This window comes from Geotrypetes seraphini, chromosome 8 (genome assembly GCF_902459505.1).
Source record: "Geotrypetes seraphini chromosome 8, aGeoSer1.1, whole genome shotgun sequence".
In the NCBI taxonomy this organism is placed as follows: domain Eukaryota; kingdom Metazoa; phylum Chordata; class Amphibia; order Gymnophiona; family Dermophiidae; genus Geotrypetes; species Geotrypetes seraphini.
The window spans coordinates 77,687,906-77,711,296 of NC_047091.1; the positions used below are offsets into that span (position 1 = coordinate 77,687,906).

Genomic DNA, 23,391 nt, shown 5'->3' on the forward strand with positions numbered 1-23,391 from the left:
ACCCGAAGGTTAAAAGCATGTTCTGTTTCATAATCTGGCTGCAGCGTGTTCTGTTCCATACTCTGGCTAAAGCATGTTCTGTTCCATCTGGTTCTGTTCCATTAAATTGAAATGTCCACTTAAGTAAACTGCAGCCACCCCTCCCCCCTTTGTTTTGATGCCACTTGTGTGGAGAGCAAGCACATGCGTGGATCGCATCTACAGCCAACCAGGATGGTCTGCGCATGTGTTGCGATCGCTATGCAGCGATCCATGGGATTGCTTGTGGGTATGCATCTGATCAGATAAATTGCATGAGGACTCTTTAGTGAATTGGTCACCCGGCAGAACTCAGCTATGAATCGCCCAGCAACGATCCAGACCGGTAAGTTTAGTGATAAACATCTCACCTACCAAGTTTAGTGATAAACATCTCACCTACCATGACCAAATTAGCTCACTGACCAAAAACTGCTTCCATAAACTCCGCTTAATTCGCTCCATAACTTCTGTTCTAGAACCTACCTCTTTCCAAACCCTAATCCATTCACTGATCATCTCATACATAGACTATTGTAACTCTTTATACCATGGAATAACCCAAAAGGAAGCTCGTTGACTGCAACTAATACAAAATACAGCGATTAAACTCCTCTACAAAGCCAAAAAATATGATCACGTTACCCTGCTTCATTGAGAGTCACACTGGCTACCAGTCTCTCACAGATTAATTTATAAGATCCTCCTTCTAGTTTTAAAAATTAAGACTTCCCACCTGCCTGCCTTTTAAATTCCACACACCCCAGCCAGGGCCCTTAGATACACTAATCAGAACCTACTGACAGTCCCCTCAATCAAAGACTTATATTATACTAGAAACACCATTTTTTCCATAATCGCGCCATCACTTTGGAATGCAATGCCACTTTACCTCCGCAGTGAAAATTCTCTAAATAAGTTTAAAACACACCCTTAAAACATTTTTATTCAACGATGCCTATCAAAATTCCAACTGAGAACCTGAAAAAAAGGGAAAATAAAAACGAACAAATAGAGAAACGCTTTCAGGAAGCGACACCCCCTTCCCCCCTTGTATTATCCCTTCCCTCTTTCCTCCTTTTTATTTTTATTTACACAATGTAATTAAAATTTTCCTCCCCCTCTGTCCTCATCTCCAACCTGTCTTAATTTTGTCTTTGTCCTGGCCTCAATCCCCCCTATTTTTTTAAAGCTATTTTTAATATTTTAATTTTTATTATTGTAATCAGACCAGATACTTGTGATGGTCGGTATATCAAACTATAAATAAACATGAATCTAGGCCAGAGTCCTCATGCAAATTAGCTGATCAGACACACGCCCCACTGTGATCCCACGGATCGCCGCAGAGTGATCACAATGCATGCGCAGACCATCCTGGTTGGCTGTAGATGCTATCCACACATGCGCTTGCTCTCTGCACAAGTGAGGTCAAAATAAAGGGGGAGGGGTGGCTGCAGTTTACTACTCGTTGCTGGCCCTATGAATGGACATATTTAAAAGGAATCAATTCAGTGCAGCCAGATTATTGAACAGAACACACTTGTGCAGGAACAGAACACGCTCTAAAACCGCGAGTTAAAACCACGGGCTCGCATTGGCCGTCTCCTTCGCTCACTCTGGATATTTTTATCTAGATGTCTCTGCTCACTTTACTGGATTGTGGGGAGGTAGAGCCTTCGGCGCTGTCTCCTTTCGCTTTAGCTCCCCATAATTCTGGAAGCAGAAGTCACTTTCCTGGGTACCCGCACCCTGCCCGCTGTCACCCTCTCCCTATGGATGCCACCGCCCTGAGCCCAGGAAGGAGGGAGAGGGAGCCCTGCCATTGCCAGAGAGGGCAAGGAGGAGAGGTCCCAAGAAAAGGGGAGGAGAACAAGCAGGCAGGGCAGGGTTTGCTGGACCTTCGCTCTTTAGTTTTATTTTTTATTTTGATGATTGTTTTGGACTTCAGGGCAGCAGAGAGCAGGAGAGTCGGCAAGGACAGTAAGGCAACTGGTCCTCAATAATTGTTTTAGTGTTCCTTCTGTTTAGTGAATTGATGGCTTCCTCATTATGCATGCCATTTCCCCTCATTTGCATGGGCGGTTCGGATCGGGTGGGAAATTGATCGGGCACGATCGGGAAAAATCGCAAAACCATCGGAACACGATCTGTGCGTTTAGTGAATCTGGGACAGATTCTTCACCCTATTGGGAACCACAAGGACAAGGGGACACTCGGAGAAATTGAAAGGGGACAGGTTTAGAACCAATGCTAGGAAATTCTTTTTCACTCAAAGGGTGGTGGACACCTGGAACGCGCTTCCAGAGGTTGTAATAGGACAGAGTATCCTACCGGGCTTCAAGGAAGGATTGGATAAATTCCTGAAGGACGCGGGGATTGAGGGATACAGATAGAGGTAGAGATAAGTTATGAAAGGGCTTACAGAGAAGGATAAGGGGATTAAAAGGGCTTAGATGCCGATCACCTTACAGGTCATGGACCTGATGGGCCGCCGCGGAAGCGGACTGCTGGGCACGATGGACCTCTGGTCTGACCCAGCAGAGGCAACTTCTTATGTTCTTATATGTTATTACAACTTGCAATAATTAACATCATACTAAATGTTAGCAAAAGTATATTAATATATATATACTTCAAAAGTTATTTCATTTCTCACAGTTGGGATGGATGGTTCTGCTCTTTTGAGAAACTTTCCTATTTGAATAGAATTCCTTTCAAGTTCTACTTTTACTGTTTATGGATTATCTTTGGAAACTATTTTGATCTTTTAGTTTTAGTAAGGATCAGACACTACAAATCCCACACTGTTTTGGAATGTTGCTACTATTTGGGTTTTTGCCAGGTACTTGTGACCTGGACTGACCAAAAAAGTCTCCAGCCTTGAATTGTGTAACTTGACATCCGAGTTGGTGGTACTGAAACCAAAACAAAGTCAGAATTCAAGAGGCACCGGTTTTGTGAATCTCTGTTGACTATAGCTTGAGCCAAAAATATTAAACTGGGTAACTTATAGATTCTCTGTGAATTGGTTTTGCTATCTCACTCCTGTCACTGTAAAGGGGTTGATCCACTTCTAGTTTTGCTCAGTGCATGCATGGATTTGTAGTTCTGATTTGTATGCCTTCTTTACTTCATCAAAAACCGGGACTTTTTCTTAATTGCTTTTCCCGTCCAGGAGTTATTTTTCTGAAGCCCTATGACATAGTTTAATTAATTTTGCATTTATTTAAAAACAAACATGAACCACCTTCCCAAAAGCGGGTCCCATTGTACCAAGAAGGCCTTTGCGTCCCACACCTCGCTCTGAGAGGCGGAAACTTTGGCTGGTTTTGTGTGTTAATTGGCTACTGGCGGATGGATGGGGGTGGGGCGTTGCCGTGGTGATTCAGAGCGAGGCTTGGCCCGCACGGCTGCGGGCACTGAGAGGCGGTGGGCGACCCGGGCCGGTGAGCGGGAGGAGGGTGGCGGGTAAACATGGCGGCGGAGGAGGCGCAGCGCTCGCAGGACACTGTGGGAGACTCAGAAGGTAACGAAACGGGGAAGAGGGAAAGAGAGGCCTTAGCCTGAGGGGAGGGTGATCCAGGAAACAAAGGGACTGGTTGGGATTCCCCACCAACCCTAACCCTGTCCTTTCAACAGAATCACATTTATCCGTTCACCTAGTAACATTAACCCATTTATCAGCCTTCTTTCCCAGTAATCACATATACACAATAATCCATATTCACCAACCCTTCGTAAGGTAACCTCAATAATATAATCACGTGTGCACACCCAGCTGTAACACACATCCACGTCTCTCCCCACCCCCCGAAAAAGATACAACTCTATTAGTCTCCCACCTCTATCCTCAATAATTCCATGTAACTCCTCCAGCCTCCCAATAGCAAACCAATGTACCAGCTTTCTTCCATATGATCTCTCATTTGTAATCCTTCCCCCAATTTGCTGCTCTCCCAGTGAAACAGAAGTGAGCAACTATAGTCCTTGAGGATCACAACCCAGTCAGGTTCTCAAGATTTGCTTAATAAATATTCATGAGATCTATTTTCATACAGTAATTTACACATACTGCATCCACTCTCTTGTATATTCATTTTGGAGCTCTTGAAAACCCAACTGGATTTTGGTCTTTGAGGACTGTGGTTGTGCACTTTTATGATAGAACCCTGTTTCAAGTTTCAAGTTTTATTAGGTTTTTATATACCACCTATCAAGGTTAGCTAAGCGGTTTTACAATCAGACACTCAAGCATTTTCCCTATCTGTCCCGGGGGCCTCACAATCTATCTAACATACCTTAGGCTATGGAGGGTTGAGTGACTTGTCCAGGGTCACAAGAAGCAGCGCAGGGTTTGAACCCACAACCCCAGAGTGCTGAGGCTGTAGCTCCAATCACTACACCACACACTCTCCCCCACAATAATTTTGAATTCAAATCTCGTTATAACACTATATTTAAAATGATTGCACTGGTTGCCGATTCAGGAGAGCATTATTTTTTTTAAAACATTTCCTGGTGTTTAAAGCACTAAATAATGCCCCTTGGGTGATTATTGCTGCAGGTCTAAAGGTACTCCTATATCAGTCATCTAAGTCCCTGAGATCAGCTAATCAGGCTAAATTTGAATGTTCTGTCAATACAAACTGTGAGACTGGAGCAATATTGCTCATCTATTTTCTTTATAGCTGGTCCTACTTTCTGGAATGAATTGTCCTACGAATTAAGAATGAAGCAAAGTCAAAAGGAATTTAAGGGGGGGCCTAAACCATTATTGTTATAGGAGGCATATGGAACTATATGAATTTTGAAGTTTGAATATATTATAGGCATTGAACTTTTTGCACTCATTGTTTCAGCAGATATTTGAAGTGCTATGAGTATTGATTATATAAGAGCATAAGCAGTGCCTCTGCTGGGTCAGACCAGGGGGTCAATCCGGCCCAGCAGTCTGCTCACGCGGTGGCCCATCAGGTCCAGGACCTGTATAGTGATCTCTATCTATACCCTTCTATCCCTTTTTTCTTCAGGAATTCATCCAATCCCTTCTTGAACCCTGATACCGTACCCTGTCCTATCACATCCTCTGGAAACGCATTCCAGGCATCCACCACCCTTTGGGTGAAGAAGAACTTCCTAGCATTGGTTCTGAATCTGTCCCCTCTTAATTTTTCCGGATGCCTTCTTGTTCTTGTAGTTTCTGAAAGTTTGTTGGCATTGAGTGATTTGTTATGATGTGTAGTTGATATGTTGTGTATGTTTGATTTTATTGTTAATGTATTTTTGTAATTCACTTAGGAATGATATGCAGAAAATTTATAATCCACATTTGCCAGTACTCCCTAACATAATTTCACCTACCAATCCCCAATAATTTAACCATGTATATAGCCCTAGCTGTAACCCACATGCACCAACTTTCTCCTACTATATCATAACCCTATCTACAACCCTCCTAAAAATTAAACTCTGTTTACCACCCCTTAATAATTCTTGAATGCACTTCCTACTAAAACACACATGCATCACCTCCTCCCATAATTCATCATCTACCAGTCTCCCAATCATAATTCTTTTATCAATTGGTCTAGTGGTTAGAACTGCTGGCTCAGCACTCTGAGTTTGTGAATTCAATCCCAGATTGCTTCCTGTGACTCTAGGTAAGTCTCTTAACCCTTCATTGTAGGTCAGTAGAAGCATCAGTCTTGAATCTTTGGGTTTATGCACCTTCACCCATGGGGTATGTTTAGAGTGCCTCATTTGCATTTTTCCACTCTGCCTCCCTTCTCCCTGGGCTCTCCTGTATTCCCCAGCTATTCTCTCTACACATGAGGTGGTAGGAGCCTGTCTGTTCTGCTCGTGTTTATTTCTTTATTTTTAAGGTTTTTTTACCATCAAGTCAAGAGGCTTTTCAGTGCTGTAAAGGCTCCCGGTGTTGGGACATCTCTGGCTGCAGGAGAACACAGACCTTCAGGTCAGAAGTCTGTAGTTAAGGGGCAACCTGCAGTGCAGGGCACCCACTTGGCCAGCCTGCAACAATAGTTTGGGAGCTTGGGGACTAGTCCCCTTGGTAGGCTCGCCCCAGGATCTGTCCTCAGTGGGCTTGAGCGCAGGCTGAACAGCTCCGTGGTGGTTCTCCAGGATTGGGAGCTGATTGTGTTTCCTTTCCCCAGCATGTGCAGCGAGGGGCTGAAGTCTTACTCCGCTGGAGGGACTGAGAAGCGTCAGGAGAAGCAAGCAGTCTGGTTTCCAGGCTTACCTGAGGCGTAGATTCTTCCATTCAGCTGGCTGCAGTGTCAGCCTATGCAGCTTCCAGCACAAAGCATGACACAGTGAGTGCAGGGCTGACAACAGCTAATAAAAGAAAATTGGAGGGGGTGTTTATCCAAAAGTGATTTTTTTGGGGGGGTTCTGGGGTTAAAGCCAGGGTCTCCCATCCCTAAAATCCTAAAATTGCTGGGTTTTGACCCCCAGTTAGCTCTCATGGGCTGTTTTTAGCACCAAAATTGTTGCCACAGTGACCATCTTAATGTCCCAGTTTTTGAATAAAAGCCTTTTTCTGCCTCAAAATACCTCGATTTTGCTCAAAATCAGGTTAGATGGCTTCCTTAGGTCAGGATACTCTGGATTCTTGCCAGATGTGCAATGGATGGCTGGCCAAGGATGTCCATGTTCCATGTGCAGCACATGAAGGGGGTGGGGGAAAGGAGCCATGAGCCTCCCCTAGTTCCTCTGGTGGTTTGGGGTCCCAGGTCAGAAATCTGGGTCAGAGCTGGAAAATGCCGATTGTGTGGCCCCGGTGAAGCACAGTCATGACATTATCGGGAAACCCCAGGAGGAGATGCCCTCGTGGCATCCTGGCTGAGGTTTTGCCCTGGAATTCATCAGTATGATGTACGAAGCATACTTGAATTACAGTGGTTGCATTAACCCCTCAAGGGTATCAGCAGCTGTAGCACTGGGGGTTTCTCCCACTCAATGCGCTTGTACCCCGCAACAAAGCCATGCTCCAGTGACGGGGGTCCAGTCTGATGAAGACTGGAAGGAAGAGAATTCGATTTCTATGCCTTACTCTCCCATTTTGGGTCCTCATTAGCAGGTAATATGACATCCCACTTGCAGATGCCGAGGCGGACCAAATAGTGGCCCTGGATCAGGGAGAGGACCCGACAGTACGCAGGCTTTATAAGCACTTGGGATATTATAGGTAATCATAGGTAATTCTGAGTCTCTCTCAGAATTAAAGATAGAGCAGCTCCAGTTTTCTATAGCTCAATGCTTGCTGAAGGGCAGCACAAGAGCTCAGACTAGGTGTTTTACCTCGCAGCCGGACATCACTAAGATGCTAATGGACCATTGAGATACTCCAGAGGGTTCCCTCTGGGTAGCAAAGGCTATGACATGCTGTATCCCATAGATGCTGAATTTCAACAGCTTTTCGTCTCGCCTAAGGTGGATTCCTGGAGGTGCGTGCTACCAAGTGTACCTCCCTCCCCAGCGAAGGGGGAGTCATGTTAAAGGACATGCAGGATTTCCATAGGAGACAATTTGAAGCTGCAGTGTTGGGATTAAAGGCAGCAGCAGTGTACTACTTAAAGTTATGGTGGACCCCGGCAGGGGAGACTGTCGTTGACACTCAATTCCTGTTCGAGGGAGTGGATTATGTGGCAGACGTGCTGTGTGATCTGTTCAGAGTACTCAGCAAGGTCTCTACATATGCTATCTCTGCCCGTGGAATGCAGGAAATTCTGCATCTAAAGTGAAGCTGAACAAATTGCCTTTCAAGGGTCAATTGCTCTTTGGTAAAGAGCTGGTTGATTTAATGGCCAGTGTACAGGCTCGCAAACCCAAGTCTCTACCAGATAGCAGACAAAAAGCCCCTAGGAAGTCTTCTTGAGGCAATTTTCATGGTTCTTGTGGCTCTAGGTACTTTCATCAGTATGTAGTGAGATCTTCAGCCCACAGATCCTTCCAGAGATTTGAGAGAGCCAAATGTACCCAATCTTCTGGAGCCCTTGTCTCAGGGGCCCTCAAAAAGCAGTTATGATGCCAACATGGCAGCTGTAACCCCCAGAATAGAAGGGAGGTTAACAGTTTATTGGGAGGAATGGGCGAATGTCACCAAGACCACTGAGTGTTGGACATTATTCAGGAGGGGTACAAGCTCGAGTTTGTCCTTCTCCTCACAGAGCTGTTTGTAGACTCCTTGGTGGGAAGACCGGAAAAAGCAGTCAAGGTCCAAGCCACCATGCAGTGGATATTCTAGTGTGACAGACATTTTATTCCTGAACCTTTGGGTAGTCAATCCCTTCTCATGAGAATTCTTGTAGAGAGCCTCATTGGCATTATTTTGTTCTGCCTCCCATCCCTCTGGGCTGTCCTGCACTTCCTCAGTTGTCTCTCTCAAAGAGAGATGGTAGGAGCTTGTCTTTTCTGCTCATGTTTATTTTTCAACTAAATTCAGGGTTGTTGTGTTGGTTTTTTTTTTCTGTTTACAAGACTTTAAGGTGCTGCAGAGGATCCCAATCTTGGAACATCTCTGGCTGTGGAAGAGCGCAGACTAAGGTCGAGGGTCTGCTTCTAAGGGGTAGACTGCTTTGCAGTGCACCCACTTGGACAGCCTGCACTAAATGTTCAGGGGCTCAGGGACTGCTGTGGCAGCCATTTTGGTTTTCCCAATTTGAAAATAAAAGCCTCTATCTGCCTCAGAACACTTTGATTTTGCTTAAAAACAGGTGTGATGAACTTTTCAGACTAGTATACTTTGGATTCATGCCAAATATGCGATGGATGGCTGCCTGAGGATCATCCTTGTCCCACATGCTGCACGGCACATAAGGTGGGGCAAGAGCCGCTAGTGTTAGTGCTCAGATGGTGCAAGGGACAGGAGAAAGTCCAGGTTTGAGCCGGGGAGCAGCACAAGTGTGTCCCTGTCGAAGCGCAGCTGTGACACTGCTACAAAACCCCAGAAAGGAGCTTGTCTGGATATCCTAGACAGGGGTTTCTCCCTGATTTCATCATAGTTTGATGCTTCCAGGATTAATAAGGGCCACATGAAACCCTTGGGGATTGTGGCCATGCTGGCTCTGGGAGCTTCCCCACCCCCACAAAAGAATGCAATTTCCCAGCGACAGTGCCATGCGCAAGATGGGGAGGTCCAGTCTGAGGAAGACTGGGCTAGAGAGGGCTCTCTTTCTATGCTTTTATTCTTCCAGTCAGGGTCCTCTCTAGCAGGAGATACTGCTTCATCTTTAGGGGGGGCCAGATTCGGATCTGGTGGAGGCCCCTGATCTTAGAGAGAACCTGACTGTGTGCAGGCTATTTAAGGCTTCAGTGCTTTTGCAGGTGATCACGGAATCCCTTCAGGAATTAAAGATAGAGGCTCCACAGCACTCTACTACACAGTGCTTCCTTATAAGCAGCACAAAAATACAGTCTTCATAATAAACAAAAGGTTGTACTTTTAAAAAAGGCTGTACTTTTAAATATACGGTAAGCTTTTTGAGGGGGGTCAAGATGGCGTTGAGGACGGATGCTTGAGCAGGTTGCTCTCTCTGATCGTTTGTTTTTTCTAGCACAGTTGCTTTCCATGATGCTGATGTGGGGAAGAAAAAAAGGAACCTCCCACTCCCGCCCTCCAGTGTTGATAGTTTCACAGTGACTAGTTTTGACAACAATTGAGGTAACCAGAGTTTTGTGGTAGACCTTAGTATGGACCGGGTTTCGTTGATTCCAGAACAGACACTGGTTCCTTCTCAACCTGGAAGCATTCCATTGGAAGGACTGGAGAACTGTTACCCCGAGAGGGATCTATGGTAACCAGTCAAGGAGGGATGGCTGCACTGGACTTGTATGATGAAAGTCTAGCCAGAGATCAAAAATACTGCTCCACACATTAAGAGAGCTTTGGGAAGGACTATCTTGAAATTTGTGAAGTTTAAAAAAAACAGCTGTAAGGAAACTTTGTGGCGGCTAAGTTATGGATTCTAACCTTAAATTGTGCTTTTTAGCATTTAAAATTGATTGTGGGACTATCTCTTCTAAGGTTGAAGAACAAAGATTGTTGTTATCTAATCTTGGAGATAAACTGGAGAAATAGGAGGATAAAATCAAAGAGATGAAAAGTTTGGAACTGGAACTTGTTAAGAGTGGTCCTTTATATCACATAAGTTAGAGAATATGGAGAATCAATTAAGGAAGAATAATGTGAGACTTCTAAATTTTCCAAAGTGCCCTATTATGTTACATGTTGAAATGGCATGGAAATACTAATGTGAAATTCTGGCTATCCCTAAGGATAATCTTCCTTCAATTGTAAGGACATAGTATCTGAATATTAAAAGAGATCCAGGGGTTTCAACTCCAAACAAGACTTCAAGAGCTAATCTAGAGGACATGAATTTGTCAGCTTTTCTGGAAAGTTCTCTAGAAGTCATCACAGAAAGGACAACCCTTTTGATAACCTTTGCTTTACCCTCCGCTCTTGTGGTACGCACAGCATGGAGGGGTTTATTTCCTCTTCGATGGGCGGACTCACATTTAAAATATTTGGGGGTTCTTTTTCCATTTGATTTATCTCGATTGTACTCTCTTAATGTAGAACCCTTGTTTCAGACCCTTCAGAATAAATTACACCTTTGGAGGGGTTTACTGTTTTCTCTACTAGGCCGGGTTCACTTTTATAACATGCTTATTGTTCCGTGTTGGCTGTATGTCTTTCAGGTGCTCCCTCTTTATTTGACTTTACGGGATAAGCATCGCCTAGAACGTGTAGTTCAACAGTTCCTATGGTTGGGCAAGAGGGCCCGACTTCCTTACAAGTGGGCAGCGGCTCTGTGGTACAAGGGTGGATTGGGTTTGCTGAATATCCGCTATCTGACTATTGGTATGCGCCATATTAATGACTTTTTTGGGGGTTCCACTGCTTTCACTAATACTTCTTTAGAACTTTCTTGTTTCCGGACCACACATTTTAGTGCATACCTGCATTCTTTTCCCTCTGCATCTCCTGAGCCTCTCACTAGTAAGGTGTTACATCGTTCATTGTGCAAGACATAGCACTGGGTGTGTAAGTTTCATTCTATTAACCCTACTATTACTTCTTTTCTGCCTATTCGTTTCAATAATAATTTTCTTCCTGGGGTTGATGGTGTAAGTTTTGCTAGATGGGAAACAAAGGGCATTCATTATGTGTTTCAATTGGTGGATGACAATGGGAAAATTAAGTCCTTTAATCAGTTGCGGACAGAATTTTGTATTCTGTCTACTGATACTTTTGTCTATATGCAAATTCAACATTATATTAATTCCCTACCTTCTAACTCACTTACGGCCCTCTATCAAGAATTGTTATCTACGGCCTTTACTATTGGCTCTCAACTCCCTGTTCCTCTTAAGTTCCACCATCGTCATTTGAAGGATGAGTCCCCCCTTGTTTGATCACTCTAGCTTGAAGGATGCTTGGACACGCGACCTGGGGGTGGACATATCTGGAGATGTGATTTTGCAAGCTGTTTGCAGGTTGTCTACTTATCGTAAATACACTGTTTTTTGGGAACAACATTATAAATTGGTCCTTCGATTGTACATTTCTCCTAAAAGGGCTCATCTTTCTGGATTTAGGGAATCAGCTGCCTGTCTGAGATGCCAGACGTCTGAGGCAGGTTTGGGACATATGTTTTGGACTTGCCCTAGTGTTCGCTCCTTTTGGGATGTTATTTTTCTCTTTGTGGAGCGCATTTGGACCATAACTATACGTCCCTCTCCTTTGGTATTATTTGGAGCTGTCCCCCATTATTCCCCCCGTACATGGGGGACTGCAGCCTTCCTCAAATGGACAGTTCTTATTGCATTGAAATGCATCTTGCTTAAATGGCTTGATAGTGAGGCGCCAGATTACTCTCTTTGGCGGTGCCAGATGATTACTCTTCCGCTATGGGAGCGACGAAATGTTTCTGACTTCTCCGCTCGCCTAGGGCGCTCTTTTCAATACACTTGGGAACCTTTTTGGAATACTATGACACCTTTGGCATGTAGCTGCTTGCTTAATTGTTGATGCTTTTTCTACTGTTATATTTATTTTCTTTTTTGTATACTGTTCTCTTTTTTGTGGTACTACTCCTGTATATTAAAGGTGTTTCTTTGGAAGGAGGACCGGGGGAGGGGGGTTTAGTTTGGGGTGTTGAATAACTGTGTGTTAAAGATTATTGATAATATCTTGAGCTTGTTTGCTGTTCTCTTTGCACTGTTGTGTGTTCCCATTTGAGCTCAATAAAAATACATTTGAACATATCACATAAGATAGAGAATATGGAGAATCAATTAAGGAAGAATAATGTGAGTCTTCTGAATTTTCCAAAGTGCCCTATTATGTTACATGTTGAAATGGCATGGAAATACTAATGTGAAATTCTGGCTATCCCTAAGGATAATCTTCCTTCAATTGTGAAGTCACAGTATCTGAATATTAAAAGAGATCCAGGGGTTTCAACTCCAAACAAGACTTCAAGAGCTAATCTAGAGGACATGAATTTGTCAGCTTTTCTGGAAAGTTCTCTAGAAGTCATCACAGAAAGGACAACCCTTTTGATAACCTTTGCTTTGGAAAATGATAGACTATGTTCTTTGTCTCTATTTCTGACATATTAATGACCGATTTCTTGGCTCTGCTATTCATATGTTTCCTGATATTTCTCAAATGTCACAAAGGTGAAGGAAATAATTCTTGGTCTTTAGGCCAAGAACCTAGCCTTGAGTGATACTTTTAGTTTTGAAGTTTTCTACAAAGTGTTATATTTCTTTTTTTTTCTAGTTTAATACTTTTTTTTTAAATTGAAATTTTAAGTCATAACAGTGAAATAACATGACATTATACCATAGATATGATATAAATCCAAACATAACAAAAACTGTAAGTACAGAAATGGAAGCAGGATATGTTAAAGACAAGCTACATTAAAATCTGTGTAAATAACAGTGTTTTAAACATGTTACAACTAGAGAGTTGCCTGGGGACAGAAATCCCACCCATACCCGTGAGGAATCCCTCCGTCTCCACTCATTCCCTCGAGGAATCCCTAAGTCCCCATCTGTCCCCATGAGGAATCCCCTCCGCCCCTGCCCGTCCCTATAAATTTCAGAAATAGTTATTTCATTTAATTATGCTACTGAATTAAAGGCTCTGGTAGAGACCCATTTACAAATAAGCAAAGACACTTTATTAATTTGGAAATATTAATTGGGAAGAATACATATTTTGTAAATGGGTTTCTACCAGAGCCTCTAATGTAAATATAAATACTCAGCTCATGAGAACCCCCAAGCTGTCAGCTGAGGACTTCCTTTGCAGTTGGCTGGGGGTCCCTTTTGCCAAGCTTGGCAGGCAGCAGTAGCGTCCCTGAGTCACAGATGCTGGCACCTCAGTGGCTCATGGATGTTGCCAGCGACTGCTGTGCTTGGTGGAGGGGAGTTCTGGCCATCTCTAGAGGAGATCCTCTGCTGGCGGTGCTTGGGGATCCCCACCAGCCACAGCAAGGGTCAGCAAGTACTTCAACACTGTAGAAATAAAACCAGAAATGCATTTCCTTTTCTTTTGAACACAATACCAAGCCATCTGCTATATATATTTCCCAAAGCTAATATATTTTAGTCAATAAATTCCATTTTTTACCTTTGTTGTCTGAAGACCTATTTTTCCATAAAGTTGGTCCCAGTTTCTTTTTTCTGCTTTCCCATCTTCTGTAAATTTTTCTGTTGCTGTCGATTGGTTCCTCCTACCATGGTCCAGCATTTATCCCTCTCTTATTTCCAGGACCATGTGCAGCATCTTTCACCCCTGCCCACCAGCCCCATGCCCAACATTTCTCCTTCTGTTCTATCACCCCTCTCCAGTACCATGCCACATCTCTCCCTCCATTCCCTTCACCCCTATGTCCAACATTCCTCCCTCTTGCATTCATTTCAATCTGTCCCACTGTTCCCTTTCCACCACAACATTTCTCCTTCTCATCTTTCTCTTCCCTATCATCTGTACCTCACTCCCTCCCTATGACCAAAAATTTTCCTTTCTTCCATTCCCCATGTACACGACTACCGGTATGTCTCTTTCCGTCTCACTAACACACCCACACCCAATTCTCCCTTTCCATTCCCCCCCACCTCAGTATCTCTTTCCCTCCTTTCCTCCATCCTCTCTCCAAAGTTCATGCCTTGTGTCCAAAAACGCACACCCTCTCCCCCTTTTGTGTTCTGCATTTGACTCTCACCTCTCACGTTCAACCCCTTTTGTGTCCTGCGTTTGCCTCCCACGTTTGTATCCTGCCCTCATCTTCCAGCAAATTATCTTATCAGCAACTTTCTCTTTTATCATCCAAATGGAGCTCTGAGAGGTAGCTCGAGCTGTGAGGCTCGTCTTCTTTTCCTACCTGCCCTGCAGCAGCACACATAGCCAACCGGAAGTCTTCCCCTGTGGTCAGAGCTGATGTCGGATGGAAGGCTTTGCACCAGTCACGTGCAGCGTGCAGGGCTCATTGCCCTACATGCTGCACGTAACTGACGCAAAGCCCTCCCTCCGACGTCAGCGCTGACATCGGGGAAGACTTCAGTAGGCTATGTGTGCTGCTGCAGGGCAGATAGGAAAGAAGATGAGCCTCGCGGCTCGAGTTGCATCCAATCCCGCGGGATCCCCGAGACCACGAGGGGGTATCCCTACAGGATCCCCATGACCCGAAGGGGGAACTCACAGGTCCCATGGGATTCCCATCATCCCCTTGCAGCTTTCTAGTTACAACTAGTCACAACATTTCAAACTCGTAGCACAAAACCAGCTTAAAATGTTAAAATAAAAATATATCAGCTGGTATAGTAGAAAAAAAACAAAAGGGAGGGGGGGAGGGGGGGTCCCATTAAACATCATGCAACAACAATTAGCCAAGTCAAATTTTGAAGGGATGACACAGACAATAGCCTTAATACATCAATGGTCAGTAATACAATAAGACTGAACAGGGTCCCATACTTTGAGAAATGTACTGGTAGAATTGTGTTTTTCAGCTATAGCACTCTCATATTTGGTTGTGGAAGATAACTGTATTCCACCATACAACATATTCCACTTTAGATAAGTCTTTTTAGCAGTGTAAAATATTTTTAATAGCCAAAAATAGTAAAATGTTGAGCAGACCATGATGACCCAGTATAATGATCTTAAGATGTAAAAGAGCTTTCATATTCAAGATGGATGAGATGGTGTTCCAAACATTATTCCAATATACATATTTCTTACCAAAATAAGAATTTTCTCTTTTTTTTAAAAAAAAAAGTTTAAATTTAAAGATTTTAAATTTCAGCTGTGGGGATGTGGTAGGTGGGGGAGTTGGGAACTAGGGATTGTTGTACCGTAGGATCCATCTGAGAGGGGAGGTCTGGGGTTTGGAAATGAGGGACGGACATGCTGCATGGGCTGCAGGGGGAGGGGGTTGGGAAAGCAAGAAGAACAGATGCTAAATGGGCTAGGAGGGGGTTGGGAAGGGAGGGGAAAAGATACTGCCAGTGGGTGAGGGAAGAGAAAAAGAAAATTCTTGGACATTGGTGTGTGGAGTGGGAGGGAAAAGGATGGTATACATGGGGAAGAGAGAGAATTGTTGGGCATGAAAGGAGAGAAGGGATGGAGAAATGTTACACTGGGAGGGAAGAGATGACTCAAAAAAGAGAGAGAGGTCAGATTCCGGAGGGAAGAGAGAGATGTCGGACCTCTGGAATGGGAAGGAGAGAGAGAGAGAGAGAGATGCCAGACTGCAAGGAGGAGAGATGCCAGATCGCAGAAAGGAGAGGACAGAAATGTTAGACCTCGGGACGAGGGAGGGAAGGAGAGAGAGATGCCAGATCATGGGAGAGGTGAGAGATTCCAGGCTATGGGAAGGAGGGGAGAAAGATGCCAGACCATGAGGGGCGAAAAAGACAGATTTGTCTGACCACGGGAGAGGGATGAGATGGTGCTCAGGGATGGAGGGGAAGGGGAGACAAAGAGAGGAGATGGTGCACAGCAATGGGTGCACCAGGGAAGAAGAAATACTTCTTATGAATAGATGGGAATAGGGGAGAAAAAAGAGTGAGGAGATGGTACACATGGATAGATGGGAAAGGAAGACATGGAAAAGTAGATAAATTTTGAGAAGAAAGCAGAAAAATGGAAGAAAGTTGGATGTTAAAAGTTAATGCTAAAGATGGATGTATGGCAGAAAGTGAAAGAGAGAAAAACAGCAAATGAATAAGGAGCCCTGGATATACAGTTAAGAGCACAGATAGAAGGAAGTGCAGTCAGAGACTGTGAAAAGATGGTTTGAAGATCTGTAATCAGAAGCTGTGTGATCCAAGATGGCGATCTGAGACAGGACGCGCTGAGCTGCGTGTCCCAGGACTGTGCTTCTCTTAATTTTCTTAACGGTAATTACTTACCGCGATGCCGAAGAGACGGGGCCGGAGTGCCGCTTCTGCCTCGCGGCGTCCTGGAGCCCCTGGTCTCGGGAATATTCAGGATTTACTGCGGCGCATGCAGGAGGTCGCAGTGACGTCGGATGGCGGCCCGCTGACAACACAGGGAGGCGAAACCAACGTGGATGTTCCTGGGCCCGATACCACACTGAGCCCCGACGTTAGGGCACCGCCCCCGCAACCCCAGACGACCAGCTCTCCCAGGGGCGGGGAAACCCCGGATTCACTGGTTTTCTCCTCTCCAGAGGCAAGGGAAGATTTACTGGAGAGTTTGGAGACTGGGGCCCACTTTTCCAGGGCCCCTATGGAGGTACCTGGGGGAATATCATCTCAACATGAGGGGGAAGGGCTGAAGACACCCCCCGAAGGACTTCAGAACGGTGAGCACTCTACATTTACACAAACCTCAATTGAATTGATTAAACCTGCAGAAGTGACTTTAGACTCTATCTGGGACTTATTGGCTGGTTTTGTTAAAAAAATTACTCCTACACTTCAACAAATTGAAGGGAAAATTAAGGAACATGATAAAGAATTGAAGGATTTAAGAAAAGAAATGAATATTTCTAATTTATCTGTTCTAAAAATGGAAAAAGAAATTGTATCATTGAAACAAGTTCAAGAGGCCTTAGTTAAAGATAATATTAACCTAAGGAAGAAGACTGAAATGCTTGAGAACAATTCACGCAGTAATAACTTAAGGTTAATTAACTTTCCAAGACTTGAGTTAGTAACACCTAGAGAAATGCTTAAGAGATACCTAGTAGAGAACTTAGAGATACCCGAAGATTCATTACCACCATTTTCACGGGTTTATTATTTGCCTGATAAAGAACAAAATCAACAACTAAAAGAAAAACCTTCAGATCAAGAACTTCCAAATATATCACAGATCTTAGAAACATCTGAGAAGGATCTAGCATCACCAGCCACCATGATTATTACTTTAGCTTTGCCAATTGATAAAACATGGTTGTTAAAACTTTTCTTTAAAAATAGACAAAAAAGCTTTCTTGGTTATAAAATACAAATGTTCCCAGATTTGGCACGGGAGACGCAAAGGCGTCGCTGTGAATTTCTTCTTTTGAAACCTGGGGTTTTATCTTTGGGAGCAACCTTTTATTTGAGACATCCGTGTAAATGTATTGTATATCACCGTACTCTTAAATATGTGTTTTTTGAACCATCACAATTGACAAACTTTGTGGCTATGTCTCGCCTGAATGTTAACAATCTTTGAGCCCTATATTTAGGATATTGTGACCTCATCTCAGTGCTATAGTTCTCAGCTTCTTTTACAATTTTTTTCTTTTTAGATAATTTCGCCAATTTTCAATAATTCTTGGATCCTAATTGTGGACTTGAGCATAAATAGTATATTTGTTTAATTTAAGATTTATATTGCTTTGTATTTGATATCTATTCTATTCTTGCTTTCTGTACAAGTGTAATACTTGAAATTTAAGTTGAAAATAATAAATAAATAATAATAAAAAAAAGAAAAGATGGTTTGAAAAACAAAATCACCAGACAACAAAGGTAGGGGAAATGATTTTATTTTCAATCTAGTGATTGAATTGTCAGTTTTGAGAATTTACATCGGCTGTCGATATTTTGCACAGTTCAGGAAGAAATGCATTTGTTACTATTTCTCTGAGGTTATACTGCATGCAGATTCTTGCATTTTATGGTTTCGTTTGTATATATTAGTATTTTTGTTTGTGCTCCCATATGTGCATAGGGGTTATCTGTTCTGGTAGGAATGAATGTTGAGAAGCATACAGTGTGCTTTGTGTAGTTAATTTTGTGGTTAACCATTATATGTTGTTAATAAGATTATATTGTGTGTATATATGAAAAATGAATGGAAAAAATGGTATTACAATTAGTATTATTATGGGGTGGAGCTTTCGGGCCACCCCAAACAAAAAAGCGTTCCGCTGCCTATGCCTTGAATGACTATTCCTTGTCATCAACAGCAGATGAATTCAGAGACTACTGGAATCCAGAGACTATTGGATGTAATCCCACTAGTCTCTGGATTCATCTGCTGTGACTAAAGGAAAGCAAATTATCAGGTAAGGACATAATTTTACCTTTGAATAAAATTGGGATTAAGTATGGTAATATCTATCAGGTGAAAATAACCAGGTGAATCACTGGAATGGTGTCTCAGGGTGAGGAAGGATCTATACTCTGACCAAGGGCCTCTTCTATCAAACTGTGCTAGCAGTTTCTAGCGTGGTGAGTCACGCTGAATGGCCCACTCTGCTTCCGATGCTCTTAGAGTTCCTATGGACGTTGAAAGCAGCGCAGGCCATTCAGCGCAGCTCTCTGTGCTAAAAACTGCTAGCGCAGCTTTATAGAAGAGACCCTAAGTACCTTAATAAAAAAATTGGCCCGCAACTTAGCCTGTGTTTTAGATTTTGGCCCCTTGATTGAGTTTGATATCTCTGAACTCTCGCTTTCCAAGCAGGTCAACTTAATAATTGGTTAGCCAACATTATCCCTCGCACTTCATCCTACCTAAACTTCAGGAAACTACTAAAAACCAACCTATTCACCCGATTTACACCCTGAGACCCCTATGCCCTTCCTGATTTATCTTTTGCCCTGATTTACCGTATTTTCACTCATATACCACGCACCCGTGTAAAACGTGCACATGGGAAACTGTAATTTATGTAAATAAATTTTTATATACCGCGCACACCCGTATACCGCGCATGCCGCCCCAACTCTCCCGTCGCCGCCCGACTCTCCTTTCACCCGCCCCGACTCTCCTCTGGCCACCCCGACTCTCCTTTCGCCCGCCCCGACTCTCCTCTCACCCTTGAAGTCCTGTCCCACCCTGAAAGCCTGATGCCCCCCCCCGATGTCCGATTCACCCCCCCGCAGGACCACCCGCACCCCCATCCCGAAGGACTGCTCGCACCCCCACAGCCTCCCGACCCCCCCCATCATGTAGAAGCTCCTACCGTTGTCCTGCTGCTTCCTCTTGGCGGTCCCAGCCCTTCTGTGAGCCCTGCGTCTGCGCTGCTTCCTCTTCTAGCGGTTCCGCCCTTTCTCTGACGTCAGAGAAAGGGCGGGACCGCCGGAAGAGGAAGCAGCGTAGACGCAGGGCTCACAGAAGGGCCGGGACCGCCAAGAGGAAGCAGCAAGACAACGGTAGGAGCTTCTACATGATGGGGGGGGGGGTCGGGAGGCTGTGGGGGTGCGAGCGGTCCTTCGGGGTGGGGGTGGGGGTGCGGGTGGGAGTGCGTGCGAGCGGTCCTTCGGGGTGCGGGTTCGAGTGCGTGCGAGCGGTCCTTCGGGGTGGGGGTGCGAGCGGTCCTGCGGGGGGGTGAATCGGACGTCGGGAGGGGGGGAACTATGTAAAAAAAAAAGTTGTAAAATGCGCTCACGCGTATAACGCGCAAGGTTATGCACGGTTTGTAAAAATCGTGTATAACGCGCGCGTTATATGTGTGAAAATACGGTACCTTTTTCTCTGATTGTACCATTCGCTAATTGTTCCTATTTTGCTCTGATTACAGAAGCAGGGCTTTCCTTTTGCATGGTCCCGTCCTTCCTGCGGAAAGTAGTTTTGGCTTTCCATGTCAAGAAATTCGGTTGCCCACTTTTCTTTCCATGGGCTCAAGGAAAAAGGACAAAGTATTGCAGTTATTAGATGTCAGAGAATTGTTCTTTGTTACCTTGAAGTTACCAATGAATTTCGGATCTCAGATCATCTTTTTTTCTTGACCAGTCAGGCCAAATAAGGGAGGACAGCATCTAAGGCCAGATGGATTAAAATGGAGGTTTCTTTTGCGTACATTGGCTGTAGTAAGCAGCCTCCAATCTCATTGAAAAGCACACTCCACCAGAGGGGTGCCTTCATCCTGGGCAGAAGATCAGGCATTTTTGCCCAAGAAGATTTGTAGAGCAGCTACATGGTCTACTCTTCATACATTTACCAAGTTTTACAGGGTGGATGTGGCAGCCAGGAAGAACACAGCTTTTGCGTCCTCTGTGTTGAAGGTAGGCTCAGTAGTCCTGTCATAGATTCAGGGACTGCTTTGCTATGTCCTTATGGTTCAGGCCTACTAGACACATTGCATTAGAAAAAAAGATTAGGTTTTTACTCTTACCTCGATAATATTTTTTCTTGTATATGTGTCTAGTAGTCCTGAAGCCCTGCCCTGTAAGTGAGCTTCTTTGCCTGCTTTCTGCCTTGGAAAGAGTATATGCTGGGATTTGGAGAACTTCCTTGTCTCTTGGCTATGATGATTAGAAAAAAAACAAAAAATGCTGTGCAATAGGTGAGATATTCTAGACATATCAAGATCAGCATTGGAAAGGCATTCCCAGCATGAGGCAGTGATTCTCTGGTTCCAGCTACTGTTAGAGAGCTGAGACAGGCTGCAGCACATTATCAGCACAGATCACACCTGTGAGGTGAATCTGGGAAGGTTTGAAAATTGAAGTTTTGAGGATTTCTGCATGTCCCTCTGTGTTCCCCCACCTGAAAAATCCTAAAATTGCCATTTTTGTATTTTGTTTAATGTGAAAAATATTGTGATTTTGGTGTGAATTTCTTAGCGGTGGCCATCTTGGATTTTTAGTGATTTTTTTTCTAAAGCTTCCTGTTGCTCCAAAACTTCAGTTTTTGCCTCAAAACTTGTTGGGATGGAGTCCTTGAGCTCTCCTAATGTGAATTCATGCCAGGATTGTGAAAATTTAGTGCCTCGAGTGTCCTTGCACTATCATATTTAAGCAGTTGACAAAACACTCGACTAGCCCAGTGGAGTTGTCTTTATTTTGGGGGCTTGGCATTGGTACTAGTTCTTTGCGCCTGGCTGCAGACCCTCTGCAGTCTAAGAAATGCAAAATTAAGTAATCTAAGGTTGACTTTACACCCCAGGAGTCGGAGGCTTTCTCAGAATTTATGAAACATTTGTGGAATGAGTTTAAAAACTGGCATTCTTCCCCTGCGCAGTCCTACTCTGCCTCTGATGCGTTTCTCAGTTGCATTGCTTCTGTGGGCATGTCCTCGGCTCAGTCAGTCACTATTGTGCTGCCTGACCCTGATCTAGGAGTTTCTTTTGATGATGACCAGCTTGCTGACTCCTTATTTATACCGGGGGTCCAGGGTCTGTGTGCTGGATCTGTGGATCCCTCTGGTGTTTTGGAACCTGGGGATGATCCCATGGTTCTGCGTTTATTTAAATCTGCGGCTCTGCCGGTTCTTATTTTGGAGCCTTTGCAGGGGTTGAATTTAGTCACTCAGCTGGCTCCGTCCACTTCTTCCTCCTGGCTTTGTAGTGTGAGCTCGCAGTGTGATACTTTTCCCTGGCACCCTGATATGAGCATTCTAATCTCGGAGCAATATGAATCTCCAGAAAGTGCTCAGGTTAGCAAGAGTCATGTCTCGCTTGTATCTTCTGGCACAGGAGTGTCTGCAGCTTCTGGGTCAGCCTAGGGTGGATTCTTTGGTTGCGCAGGTGACTAAGCGCACCTCTCTATCCAATGAAGATGGTGTGGTGCTTAAGATATGCAGGACTGCCATGTGGATGTGATCCTCCGGAGACTCTTTGAGCAGCTGCTTTAGGCGTAAAAGCTGCTGCAGCAGCATCCTTGTCTCGTGCGTCTTTCTCTCTTGGCTGCGTAATCTGGAGAGTGAGGCTGTGGATCCTCCTCCTCAACTTCTTTTAGCTGAATCAGATTATGTTGCTGACGCATTATATGACCTTATGCGGGTCTTGGCAAAAATGTCGATGTACTCCATTTCTGTCCACAGGATGCTCTGGATCAGAAAATGAGCTGGTGATTCCACTTCCAGGGCTACTTTTGACTGAATTTCCCTTTGAGAGGTGGTTATTGTTTGGCAATGGCCTGGATGACTTCATGAATTCTGTGGTAAATGTCCTAAGACCTTGCCTGATAGCAGACCTAAGATCTCTAGAAGTTCTGGTCACTGTAATTTTCGTGACTCCCTGCGATCCCATCCATATGCGAGTGCCACGTCACAGAGATTTTCCCACATCTTCCGACAACAGTATGCTGGCTACAGGTGATCCCAGCCCTCAGCTTCCTTGTTCTTTACTCTCTGCCAAAAAGGCACAATGACGCCAAGCCAAGGAATGCCCCTCTACAGATAAGGGGCAGACTCTCTGCATTCCTGCCCACCTGGGTTTCCATTTCGTCCGACCAGTGGGTCTTTGCTGAAATTTGGCTGGACACAGTGTTCAAGGTTTAGGCCACAGTTCAATGCTTGTGGATATTCTAGCTATAGAGCCAGTGCCACCCGATCTTTCAGGCTGAGGCAGATACTTTATTGTGCCAGAGAAAGACTCCGAAGATTGGAGGCCTATTCTGGATCTTCAGCACGTGAAACAGCTCTCAAGGTTCCATGTTTTCGCATGGAGACAGGCGATCAGTCATTGTAGTGGTGGCCCTGGGAGAGTTCTTCGCCTCTCTGGATCCTTACTTGCACATGTTGATATTTCCGATCCAACCACAAATACTTGCGGTTTCATGTTTTGGAAAATCCCAGCTCTGCCCTTTGAGTTGGCAGTGGCTCCCTGTTCCTTCACCAAGGTGATGGTGATCATGGCAGCTTACTTGCGGCATATGGGTCTGCAGGTACTCCCTTACTTGGACGACTGGCTGATCAGAGCTCCCTCCTTGGTCGAAGGTCAGAACATGGTAGATCTAGTGATCCAGGTGCTAGAGGACCTGGGCTGGATTGTGAACTACAGAAAGAGCAATCTGACGCCCACGCAGTCGCCGGAATATCTGGGAGTTCTCTTTGACATGTCTGTGGACTGCATCTATCTTCCAGAAGCACGCAGACAGAAACTGTGTGCCCAGATTTCGTCTCTTCTGGAAAAGCCGGCT

The 23,391-nt window shown here is 44.5% G+C and overlaps 1 protein-coding gene across 1 annotated transcript in view; it reads left to right on the forward strand.

Moving 5' to 3' along the window:
* Window positions 1-3,402: 3,402 nt before the first annotated feature.
* The window catches only part of OTUB1 (OTU deubiquitinase, ubiquitin aldehyde binding 1), a 47,698-nt gene continuing 27,709 nt past the window's right edge, over window positions 3,403-23,391 (forward strand). Inside the window, exon 1 of the mRNA XM_033955916.1 lies at window positions 3,403-3,547. Within this exon, the coding sequence (XP_033811807.1) occupies window positions 3,496-3,547 (52 nt within the window). The 5' untranslated portion in view covers window positions 3,403-3,495. The remainder of the gene's footprint in view (window positions 3,548-23,391) is intronic.